At 43.4% G+C, this 12,601-nt stretch overlaps 1 protein-coding gene across 1 annotated transcript in view; it reads right to left on the bottom strand.

The window, feature by feature from the left end:
- Positions 1-2,201, bottom strand: part of ppp2r5d (protein phosphatase 2, regulatory subunit B', delta) — a 34,498-nt gene extending 32,297 nt beyond the window's left edge. Inside the window, exons 1-2 of the mRNA XM_007898232.2 lie at positions 2,086-2,201; positions 1,914-1,979 (exon numbers count right to left, since the gene is read on the bottom strand). Of these exons, the coding sequence (XP_007896423.1) occupies positions 1,914-1,979; positions 2,086-2,112 (93 nt within the window). The 5' untranslated portion in view covers positions 2,113-2,201. The remainder of the gene's footprint in view (positions 1-1,913; positions 1,980-2,085) is intronic.
- Between the last annotated feature and the right edge of the window lie 10,400 nt (positions 2,202-12,601).

The following is a 12,601-nucleotide window of genomic DNA, read 5'->3' as shown; positions in this document are numbered from 1 at the left end:
CACAGCAACGTCAAACAAAGTCATAGATTCAGTGACCAAATTATTATTGGGGGGAAGGGGGAAGAGAGGGATTATTACCCCCCTGGTTAGCAACTCGCCAATCGACTAACAACTGGGTTCCTACTTGCTGCTAGGTAAACAGAATTGTGTAGAGTAAGGCAGCCAATTGCACACAGCAGTGTCCCACAGACAGTCATGGATTGGGTGACCAATAATTTTCTTTGGAGGGATTATTATACTTTATTCTTAAATTTATTATATTAGAATACATTTATAATATATTATAATTTATTATATAATAAATTTACAATATATAAAAATATACTTTGTTACAATATAATAGGGTACTATTAGATTAGATACTTGTTGCCTCCAATAATACTGTTACGTTTTAAAAACCTCTCTCTCTCTCGATCTGGGCATTTGACATGAAAGCCAGCAAATCTCTCTGAAAATACTCGTTTTTAAGCCTGAGAAGTCAGGACACAGCAGACTTCTGTCAACTCTACTTCCGTTCATTCAAACCAGGAGCATTTGAGCAGGACTGGAAAAATCCCTCTTTCACCCCTTTTTTTTAAAAATAGAAGTCCCACGGTACACCAAGCAACCTATAGTTGGCATCCTACACTCATGTACGGATTTGCTCATCTTGCAGTGAAGCCAGCAGAGGCACAATGGACTGAATGGCCCACTTCTGTGCTGTAAAATTCTACACCTTCAGCTCAGATCAGGACCACTCCCAAACAGGGAATCAGGGAATATGCCTGGGAGAGAAATATTTTTGAAAGTACAAAAGCACATCACTGTCGGCACCACGTAAAGCATATGCTTTTAATAACGAACATATAGTCAAACCTGCAAGGTATATTAAAATGCTAGCTTCACTTACGCTTCCTAACATGATAGGTCAATTGACACATTTGAACACACACAAAACGAAAGCAGGTCAAACAGTGAGCCATCGTCACCTCTACTCCAGTGGGTCCCCCTGGTTTATACTCAGCTGATCTTTAGCAAAATGCAAATCACAATGGAATCAGTCGTGGGGGGTGGGGGGAGGGCACGACACACAGACCACGACAGAATCTTAAATCACTTCTCCTCCCCCCGTTTAAAAGGCAGACTGCCCCTCAGCATGAATAATCTGTGTCATTCATGCAGATACCTTAGCTGTGAACAGGAACAGTGCAATAAAAAAATACAAGACCTACAGACAAAAAGGGTATGAAAATCCATACATATACGTAAATGAATAATAATCATTGCATTTGATATTGAGCCTTATCACGTCATTGAGATGTCTCAAAGCACTCCACAGAATATACGGGAAAGTGAATTGACTGTATTTTTTGTGGGAGAAACGAATGTCCCCTGCGATGAATATCCAACCCTCAGCTTCTTACGCCGAGTCCTTCAGCACAACTCCATCCACCCCAACGGCTTTTTTTTTGGGGGGGGTGGATGGGGGGGGGGGGGAGGGTGTCGGGAGAGTCAGGTTGGTGTAAAATGCTGCTCCGCTGAAAATGCTGCTCCGCTGAAGGAGGTGCAAAATGCAGCCCTTTGTGCTGTGCAGGTTTGAGGAAGGAACTGAGGAACTGTGATCACAGCCCCTTTTAAAAGGATGTGCTGCTTCTTGCTCCATTACACCGGCCATGACTTTACCACCCTTCAAGCTTTCACCAGCAGGGGCGGCCCGTCACCAGCAGGCGCTCACTCTCTCTCTCTCTCTGTGTGTGTGTGTGTGTGTGTATCTCCATTTCACCCTCCTCCAGTTCTGGGCTGACTGGATTACTCGAGCCCGAGGCTGCGGCCTTCCTCGACGCACACAAAGGGTGTCAAAAATGGTGCAAAGCCTTCCTGGAAAGTTTATATGCCCTCTCCCACCCCACCCCCACCCGCCTCTGCTTTATTACCTCCTCCGTGTTGTCGGCGCCATCCTTCCCGCTGTTCTTTGAGCTTTTGGTGGATTTGGAGGGTTCCTGTTGGGGGAGAGACGGCAGTTTAGAGAGAGGGAGAGAGAGAGGGGGGGGAGAGGGAGGGAGCGGCGGCCACGGCACACACTCGGCCCCAAAACCACCCCTTTACCTTCTCCTTCTTGGCTTTATTGGGCATTTCTGCTGTCGCTGCTCCGGGACTGGCCTCCAGCTCAGCTCCGACCTCCGCCCGGCTCTCACACCAGGCCCGCGTACCCGCCTCCCATTGGCTGCGCCCGATTGGGCGGCCGCCAGTGATTGGACGCCATCCTTGGAGAGTCTCGTGCTCTCATTGGACGGTATGTCGGACACGGACGGGCCTCCTCCCTCTCTGATTGGCCGAGCCGCCTCCCCACCCGCCCTGATTGGACGGCCGACAATGATTGGACGAGCCCTTGTGGAGCCTCGTGCTCCCATTGGACTGAACGGCGGGTCGCGGCTGCCGTGCCTCGCTCTGTGATTGGCCGAAGCCTCCTACCGCTCTGCTTGGCCGACAAATCTCTTTGCTTTAGTCTAATTGGTGGGTAGGACTTGACCACATGTTGGAGGGAACAGGACAAGAAGAGGACGGTCAACCTGTCCATCAGGTGTGATGTGAGTCTGGCTGAGATGTTTAGCCCTCTCGCAGGTGGGTTAGGCCACATCTGGACCCCGCTAGGCCGATAAGCCAGACCAACAGCACCTTGTATTTATATGGCGGCCCTCACCCGGGTTAGCTCCCAGAGCGCACGACGAAGCGTGGCGGAGCTCGGTGCCCAGTGCCGAGCCTGGGGGAGGTGGCAAAAAGGGTTGAAGAGCCTGAAGATGGGGAAGGATTGGGCAAGGCGGAGGGAGGGAGGCAGAATGCTCGGGGTATAGTGGCTGAAAGCGCAACCACCGATGGTGATGCGGAGGGCACGAGGTAGGGAGGTGCCGGGGCATGAAGGGATCTGAAGACAAGTGTGAGGATCTTGAACTCGATCCATTCGGTGTTAGTGAGCCTGTGGTGCCTGGCTGGAACTGGTGTATGGGGGTACAGAGTTTAGTGTGGATGAGTATATTGGAGTCCTGTGGCTCAGTGGTTAGAGCACTTGCTTTGCAAGCGAGAGACCTGAGTTCATTTCCAGGCAGAGGGCGAAACCTTGGGCAAGTTTCCTTACTCCACACGCCTTATAATAGTCGCTCCAAAAACCAAAAAAATAAATAATAATAAATTGGTCATTTTCAATCTACGACTGTTTGTGGGACATTGCTGTGCGCAATTGGCTGCCGCGTTCGCCCACAAATATACAGTCAATTTACTTTACAGTGTGTTCTGTGAAGCGCTTTGGGACGTCCTCCCGACGTGAAAAGCGCTATATCAAATGCAAGGATTATTATTATTATATTGGCAGTGGACTTTGGGTTTAACTGGATTTTGTGGTTAGTGGAGCTGGTGAGACTGGCGGGGAGGGCGTTTGAATATCAAGGCGGGAGGTGATGAACGCCTAGGCAAGTGTTTCGGCTCCGTTTGTGCAACAATTTGCGTTTGTATAGTGTGCTTCACGTGGAATAATATCTTATAATAATAATCCTTGCATTTGATATAGCGCTTTTCACGTCTTCTAGACATCCCAAAGCGCTTCACAGACTATACTGTAAAGTGACTGTATATTTGTGGGCGAACGCGGCGGCCAATTGCGCACAGCAATGTCCCACAAACAGTCATCGATTGGAAATGACCAATTTATTATTATTGTTTTGTTTTTTTGGAGGGATTATTATTTTACAATGGACACCAAGCCTGGGGACTGAGACAGTGGCGGGGGTGGGGAGAGTAACCATAGCCATGGCCAATCAGAAGGAGCGAGCAGAGAAGTAGGATAAGGGATCAGAGAGATAGGGAGGTGTGAGAATATGATTAATAATAATAAGCCTAATAATAATCCCTCCAAAACAAAACAATAATAAATTGGTCATTTTCAATCCACGACTGTTTGTGGGACGCTGCTGTGCGCAATTGGCTGCCGCGTTTCACCCATAAATATACGGTCAATTCATTTTACAGTCTATTCTGTGAAGCGCTTTGAAACGTTGAGAAGACGTGAAAGGCGCTATATCAAATGCAAAGATTATTATTAATAGCTAAAGCTGAGCCTATTGCAATCGATCCACTGAGACAGGGAGCCAGCAGGCCTGGCAAGGAATGGGAACATAGAATGGGGGATGGACATATGGAATTTGGTTCGGGTGGCAGAGTTTTAGATGAGTTCATGGATGATGGAGCTAAGGGAGACCAGTGGAGTGCATTGGAAAATTCTCTCCTGCCTTCCCTCCCCCCCCCCACCGAGCACCCACCTCCAGCTCAGGTGCCTTACCAGCTTTGTCAAGTGCTTTGAGAGTGCTTCTTTCTAATGTGAAAGGCATTAGCTAAATGGAAATTGTATTATTTACTTCTTCAAAGAATTCAATAAGATCAAACGTGACCTTTTATGAATCCATGCTGGCTGCTTTTAATTACTCGCCTTCACGAGATGCTTAGTTATTTTAACCTTTATTAGACTCCAATATTTTCCCTAGCAGACATTAAGCTAACTTGTTCTATGGATTCTTGCTCCACCTCCTTTTTTAAAAATGAGAAATCATCATCTAATTTGCTAAATACATATTCTAGTGCTTCAGGTATCTTTACCCTAGTTTCTTTAAGGATCCTTGAGTTTATTCCATTTGGACAGTGTGCTTTGTCCTCTTGAAGTGTGTTTAATTTATCTAGCAACTCCTCTCTATCTAACTGCCATTTCATTCATTACAACATCTATTTAGTATTCCTATATTTTCTTTGAATATGGCAGCAAAGTAATAATAATAATCATCCTTACATTTGATATAGCGTCTTGTCACGTCTTCAAGACAATATTTACAATATTTTCTGTAAAGTGAATTGTATATTTTGTGCACCCAAAAAAAGAATTGGTCACTCAATCCATGACTTTTTGGGGCAATTGGCTGCCACATTTCACCCACAAAATTCACAGTCACGACACTTTACAGTATAAAGTGCTGAAGTGAAGTGCTTTGAGATGTCTCAATGACATCTCAATGACACTGTATCAAATGCAAGGAATATTATTATTGTAAAGTGGATTGATTGACTTGCGGGTGAAACAAGGTAGCCAATTGCGCACAGCAGGGTCCAACAAACAGTCATGGATTTAGTGACCACTTTTTTTGAAGGGATTATTATCCTGGGAAAGCGAACTGCCATTCAACTAACAACTCAGTACTTACTGCTTGGTAATGAGGAGTGTGGAGTAAGGAAACTTGCCTAAGAATTGCCCCACCTGGGAATCAAACACGAGTCTTCTTGCTTGCAAGGCGAGCGCGCAAACTACTATGCTACAGGACTCCACTTTTCAAGCATCAATCTAATTCTACCTTAATAGTTTGGCTCACTTTGTAACACTTTCACTTCTGGGTCAGAAGGTTCTGGGTTCAAGCCTCACATAAACTTAAAGCTCCCAGGCAAGAATGCCTCTCCAGTGCAATGTTTTTTCCAATTGAGCCAGTCCTGCCTACCCATTTTAGAGATTATTTTTGTTGGCCTGCAATGATTGACTGAACCTCTTGTACCCTCCCGTCTTGACTTGCTCCAGCTCCTGTTTCTCTGGTATCACTTTTTAAATGAGAAACATTTCTGATCAACACTTGACATGTTCCAGGAACCAGTCTTCCCTTGCTTCAGTTATTTCTGAGGTTACGAGATCAGGCTGGAACATGCTGAATGGCAACAAGAAATATTTAAAGCGCGGCAAAGAAAATGTTACCGAATTTTTCAAAGCTCTTCATTCACTGTATTTTGTGAGCAAAACATGGGAGCTAATTACAAACACTCGTGGATTGAGTGACCAATTTTTTAAAAAAAATCTTTTTGAAGGGATCATTATCCCCAGAAAGCAATCTGCCAATCGACTAACAACTGGATTCCTACTTAGCTAAACAGAGGCATATGGAGTAAGGAAACTTGCCTAAGGTTTCATCCCGACCGGGAAATGTCCTCTCATTTTAGAGGCAAGTATGCTAACCACTACGCTACAAGACTCCACAGCATAGATGAGCTGAATTACCTGTTTCCATGTTTTAACATTCTATGTAAGTGACCATTTTTCATGTGTGAAGCTCAACTCTCGGGATATTTCACTGTGGGTAGTGTCATTTTTGTTTTGGTCAGCCAGATGTCTGACACATGCAGATACTCATCACCATGCTTAAAAGAATCCAAACTAAGCTGGGTAGTATCATAATGAAGATTAATGGTGCATCACTTTGCATTCTGCATCATTTCCAACTAGCTCATCACAGACCGAGCACTGAGTTTGGACTTTCTAATTTAAAAACTAGTTTTTGCACATTTTTGTATGTATCTAGGCAGAGACGTAGTAACTCTCAGAGTCTTGTCTTGCAGGGCTGAGCCCTTGACTAATACTTCTAAGGCTCACTGATAAACCAAACAGGCTGGTCAATCATCATTAACACTGCAGATTCACTTAACATGCTTATTGGTAGCTAATAAATCCAAGGAAGTCATATCTCTCACAAAAGAGAAAACTATTTGTAGACCTAAGAGTATAGAGGATGAAAGCACCTACTAGGATTTAAGCCCTAAAACTTCTAATCGACTAACTGAGCTAATCAGGAATGTTCCCGGTCACTATTTTATCTATTCAATAATAGCAAAGTCCAAATGCAAAGTCCAAATGCAGGACTTTGTATCCAAGATGTGTGAATGAACAGTTCCCTTTCATCATTCAGAAATCTTTGGTAACACAAGGGGAACATTTTCTTCAGCCCATTTGTGAAGTTCAGAAGCACCAGCAAGTGGATTTGTGGCAAAAAGGAGAGGCTGGAAGGAGGGAAGACTCCAGCCTACACTATTGTTCAGCACCCAGAAGGCAGAGTGAGCTTCATGGTGAACACACCTTTTTGCCAAGGCTCCTCATACAAGCACCTGGATCAAGCAGTTGGTGTTAAGTAAACCTGGATCTCTATAACATTCAAGTTGGTTGGCACATCAAAAGTTGTCCTGTCTAGGTACTTGCATCACGCTGAATAACTTGGTATAACATGCATTATAAGAGGGCACTGAAAATATGGCAAAATGGCCTTTTATCACTGCTGCGACCACTTCCTGTGTGCTATCCCCAAACCACACTGAGAAACCTTAGGCACGTTTCCTTACTCCACACATCTCTGTTTACCTAGCATTAAGTAGGAATCCGGTTGTGAGTAGATTGACGGGTTGTTTTCTGGGAGTAATAATCCCTCCCCACAAAGCCCCCCAAAAATAATAATTTGGTCATTCAATCCACAACTGTTGTGGGACACTGGTGTGCACAATTGACTGCCATGTTTTGCCCACAAAATGCAGTCAATCCACTTTATAGTATTGCCATTATTAACACCCCTGTTCGCGTTTTATTGTAATTTCCCCCTTTGTTTTGCATCATTAACACCTCTTTAACCCTTCATCCTGTCCTCTACCCCATTTTCTCCTTTGTCTTCCTTGCCCTACCTCCCACCTCTCTGTTATCCTTTAAAAGCCTCTCCCTCCCAACATGCCCCAGTTTTGACAAAGGGTTATCAACCCGAAATGTTGACTCACTTTCCTTTTTCCATAGATGCTGCCTGACTGGCTGAGTGTTACCAGAGACTTCTGTTTTTGTTCCACTTTATAGTATATTCTGTGAAGCACTTTGAGGCATCTAGAAGTCGTGATAAGGCGCTATATCAAATGCAAGGATTATTATTTATTTACTTACTTATTTACTTACTTATTTAAACTGTTAAACATGCAATGTGCATGTGTGAAGTAAGCTGTCTTTGTGCTGGCAGCTAGCTAACTGCACATACTGTACAATGCGGGTATGCCTGCATGATAAGCAAACTCATCCTACACTGAAGCACATTATAATAGGGTTGGCCTATGCTTTACTCAAAATAACAAACAACAACAAAATTACATTTGTAAAGCGCCTTTCACATTGGGCGTTTGTCCCAAGGCGCTGAACAGACAGAGTTACGGACCTGAGCTGCGGGGACGGGTGGGGGAGGGGGGAGGGCATTGGGGGTTAGCAGGGAGATCGAAAGCACGGTCAAGGAGGGTTTTGAGATAGGTATTGAAGGTGGCAAAGGGGGAGCGAGGAGGAGGGAGTGTGGGATGGAATTCCAGAGGGTGGGGGCAGAGTGGCGGAAGGCCCACTCGCGTGGGATGAGCAAGGTGGAGGACGTGAAGCAGGCTGGAGGCTGCTGAGCAGACGGAATGAACAGGATAGGAGGGGATTAGGAGGTCATAGAGGTAGGGGTGAGCAAGACCGTGGAGGGCTTTGAAGTGAGGACCAGGATCTTGAACTGTATCCTCTGTGACGGGAAGCCAGTGGAATTGGGCAAGGATGGGGGTGATAGGGTTGTAGAGCCTAATGTGGGAGAGGACATGGGCTGCAGAGTTCTGGATGATCCGCAGCTTGTGGAGGGAGGAGTTGGGGAGGCCGACAAGCAATGAGCTTAAATAGTCGAGCCTCGATGTAATGAAAGCACCTCCAGAAAGAGTGAACAAAGGCCAAGCGTCCCATCAAATTCACCCCCAGAAGAATCTAAGACACATAAACCCCCAATATCAGCAACAGATATCTCCTGGTCATACATGAAGGGCAAGGGAATAGAGGGGCTTAGGAGACTGGAGACTTAGGATGCGGGTGATAGGGTTGCGGAGCCTAGTGTGGAAGGGTGGAAGCTGGCATGCAGTATAAACTACGGACTAGTGGGACCAAATGGCCAGTTCCCATGCAATGTCATTACGTAACTATGCTGCTGGCCACCTAATGCAGTTTCAGATTGAATTTAATTGTTTTAACTACATTTGATTATATTGATTGGAGCAATACACTAGGTGGTGCTAAAGGGCAAGCAGTTTTCTTTGTGTTTATAAATTCCTATAACATTGGATACATGTCTGCTCTGTGTTTGAACTTGCACAAAAATATTTTAAAATATTTTTGTACAACTGAACTGCAACTAATGATTTGGTGACACAAAGTACATTTACAGACCATCATTCACACCATGCTTGTCATTACTCTATACAGTGTTTATAGATGTTTTAAGTTTCAAAAGAAATATGAGATGAATTTGGAATGGATGGGAAAGAGGAATTCTCACTATTAACCCAATAGCGATGTTAGCACTAGCAATAGTTGTGCTTTTTTTTAGCTAATTGAGTCTAAAGGCCATTTATAACATGTTTGCTTAATAAGAAACCTGAGTTGACTCCTGATAATCAAAAATATGTTACGCTGACCTACCGGAATCCCACTCTTTAAAGTTGTTAGTCAAAGAGACCTTTGAATGGATTGAAAAATTAAACTCAGAACAATTCTAACATCAAGACAGTGCATCTGAAGGTAGACCAAGAGGACATCGGTTAGAGTTGCAAAAGGCAATTTCAGGACAGATGCCAGGAAGTATTTATTTCACAAGAGAGTAATTAAGGACTGGAACGTGTTACCAGAAAGGGTGGTTGAGGACACTGGACACATTTAAGAATACTATCATAGGAGGAAGGATGAGAACAAATGGGCCAAAAGGCTGTATTCATCTGAACCAACACTGAATCTGATACAAATCACCATGTTTGATCCACCATTAATTAATTTGTGTTAGACATGCAGTTTCTCTCTTAGCTCACAGCACCCTTATAAAGCTACCACTATAACAGGGGGAAGGTATTAACAACAACAAGATTACATTTGTATTGCGCCTTTCACGTCGGGAGGACGCCTCAAGGCGCTGGACAGAGTACAGCATTTCAGCATTAAGGTGAATCACAAGGACAATTGACACCCTTTAATCCTTCCAGTTCTATAGTGGTGTTTCTGGGGGTAGAAGAACAGTCACTGTTTCCCTAAAATGTCACATCATGATTGCAGTGTGGAGTTCTACACCAATAACATGTGCTATGCCTTGTGTGAAGTGTTGTATTTTTTTTATTGAATTATACAAATTGCCTCACAATGCAGTTAAAACAGAATATAATAAACAGAATCTCAAATGCTCTATATGTGTCATGGAATCAGATTTCTAGAACTCCATCACCTACATTGCATACTATGAGGCTTTGATAGAGGAGAACTGGAAGTACCTGGGGGCAGGTCGCAGCTCGCACTTATATCAAGGTTTTGATGGTTGAGTGACACAAAGGGCTTCACTGAGGCAAGAACATACTTGGAGAAAAGATGAAACTAAGCTGCTTTTTTTTTAAAAAAAACTTTTATTACAGTAACTAAAGTTATTTCCCTCTGTCATAAGTGGTTTACATAAGTGAAGTCCTGTAGTTGTGGTTAGAGCACTCACCTCGCAAGCAAGAGACATGGGTTAGATTCCTGGCAAGGCGAAATGTTGGGCAAGTTTCCCTATTCCACATGCCTCTGTTTACCTAGCAGTAAGTAGGAACCCGGATGTTAGTCGATTGGCAGGTCGCTTATCCAAGGGTAATGATTCCTTAAAAAAAATTATAAATTGGTTATTCAATCCACGACTGTTTGTGGGACACTGCTGTGCACAATTAGCTTCTGTGTTTCGCCCACAAAATAGTCAATTCACTTTACGGTATATTCTGTGAAGTGCTTTGAGAAGTCTCGAAGACGTGATAAGTTGCTATATCAAATGCAAGGATTATTATTACTTCTCTTTGTTTCCTTCTCATCACAAACCATTCTAGAGTAGGGCGGGCAAACTGCAGCCACAATAGCACACTTCAACCTATTCCTGGACTTGGAAGAGAATCATTTTGATTGCTCAATTTGTGCTTCGCATTGCTCCTTTTTGATCCCACTCAGTTCAGGAAGCATATGGGAAATTTTGGAGGGGAACCTCTCAATTGATGGTATCATAGCATTTTACAACACAGAGTCCATTCAGCCCATTGCGCTTGTCCTGTGTGTTTGTCCCATACTGGCTCTCTGAAATAGCTGACCATTTAGTCCTCCCCAACCTTTTTTCATCATAGGCTTTATATTTTCTTTTTCAGTACATTCTAATAGAAATTATTAAGAAAGTGATTTTCTTAGAAGGTGATTTTCCTCCTCAAAGCATCCACCCTGGGGAAGCCAGTTAAACAAATCTGCTCACTGATCAGACCCCTATTTCCTCAGAGGGGTTTTTCAACCTCTTCTCCATGTTCTTTATGACTATCATTACCTCTTACTATTTCGTCTGAAAACCTATGCACCAAAGGAGAAGAATCAGCCTCAAACATACTCCGAGCTTTGGTTGGTTTTAGTTCTAGTGGTTTCAGCTATCCATCTCATCATCAAAAACACTTGGGTCCTTCGGTAGCATCAAAGGAAATCTATCCCATCTGAGTAGTGATGGACCCTTGCTATTGTGTACCCCTTCACAAATACACTGTGCTTTCAGTGGAGTGTTCCATGTGCAGCAGGTAGAGTGATAAGAAAGATTGTACGGTTGTGAGTAGTTATGATGTTGAATGGGGCCTACAAAACCTTGGTTTCAGAGTGGCTCTTGATAACATTACCCCAATGATGTAAACAAATGGTAATGCAGCCTCTTTGAGAAAGGTCTTCCATGATAGAAAGCAACGGTATGGTGATGCCATGTGAGACAACATTTTAGTGTTTTCATAGGAGCATACTGTAGTGCACTAATGTGCATTTGCTGCTTCCCTTATGTCTACTCACTGATGGCACCCATTGTGTGTTACAATCAATTATCATCTTCTTTGAGGCTGAATGGCGTTAGAGCCACTGCTACAGCCTCTGATGCTGATTTGCCAAACCTGATGATTCTCAATTGTTCCTGAAAATGAAGGAGCAGGTAGAATGGAGTCACAAATGGATTGAGGATAGTCTGGAAACATGTAGTCAAATTGTACTTTTGAATAACAATCTACCTGTATGTGTCTTTTTCAATCACTGAACAATGTAATTTAAATAGAACATATCTCAGAGTATGGAGCTGATACCATCCACAACGTATGAAAATCAGGAGATGGCATCTGTTCTTGCTGGGTTGCGAAGGAAACGTTTGTATAAACAATGTCACAGGCTACAAGCTGCTAGACATATCAAGACAGGTTAGACTGAATAATGTCAGCAACCACCACAAAGAGCTTGGAAGCAGCCAGTTGTTTGAGAAGATGGTCATGATGACACACTCGCCATTTTTTTGGAATTCTGAGCAAAAGGGCCAATAACAGAAGGAGGCCATTCAGCCCATGAAGCTTGCTCTGCTATTAAGTATATGGTAACTCTTTCAATTCCCTATCTTTCTTCCATGTTCCTTAAGGGATTTCTCCCTATGTGCAACAAGCTTCCAGATATTTATTCATTCACTGTGAATTTTATTTTTTACTGTGCAAACTGGCTGTTGTTATCTGCCTACACATACAGTCACTACAAATGACAGCAATTACTTGTGAAACACTTGAATATATTTTAACATTATAAGTGCTATATCAAAAGCAAGGATTATTGTCCCTTAGTATCCTTACTTACCAAATATCCATATCTCTTTCTCTCTGAACAACTCAATAAATTATATTTAAGGCCTTAAGAGGCAGTATATTCTATATTTGCACAATGCTTTGTACTTCAGGTCTA

Source organism: Callorhinchus milii, unplaced genomic scaffold (assembly GCF_018977255.1).
Source record: "Callorhinchus milii isolate IMCB2004 unplaced genomic scaffold, IMCB_Cmil_1.0 Scaffold3, whole genome shotgun sequence".
Taxonomy (NCBI): domain Eukaryota; kingdom Metazoa; phylum Chordata; class Chondrichthyes; order Chimaeriformes; family Callorhinchidae; genus Callorhinchus; species Callorhinchus milii.
This window is presented reverse-complemented; position numbering and strand designations above follow the sequence as displayed.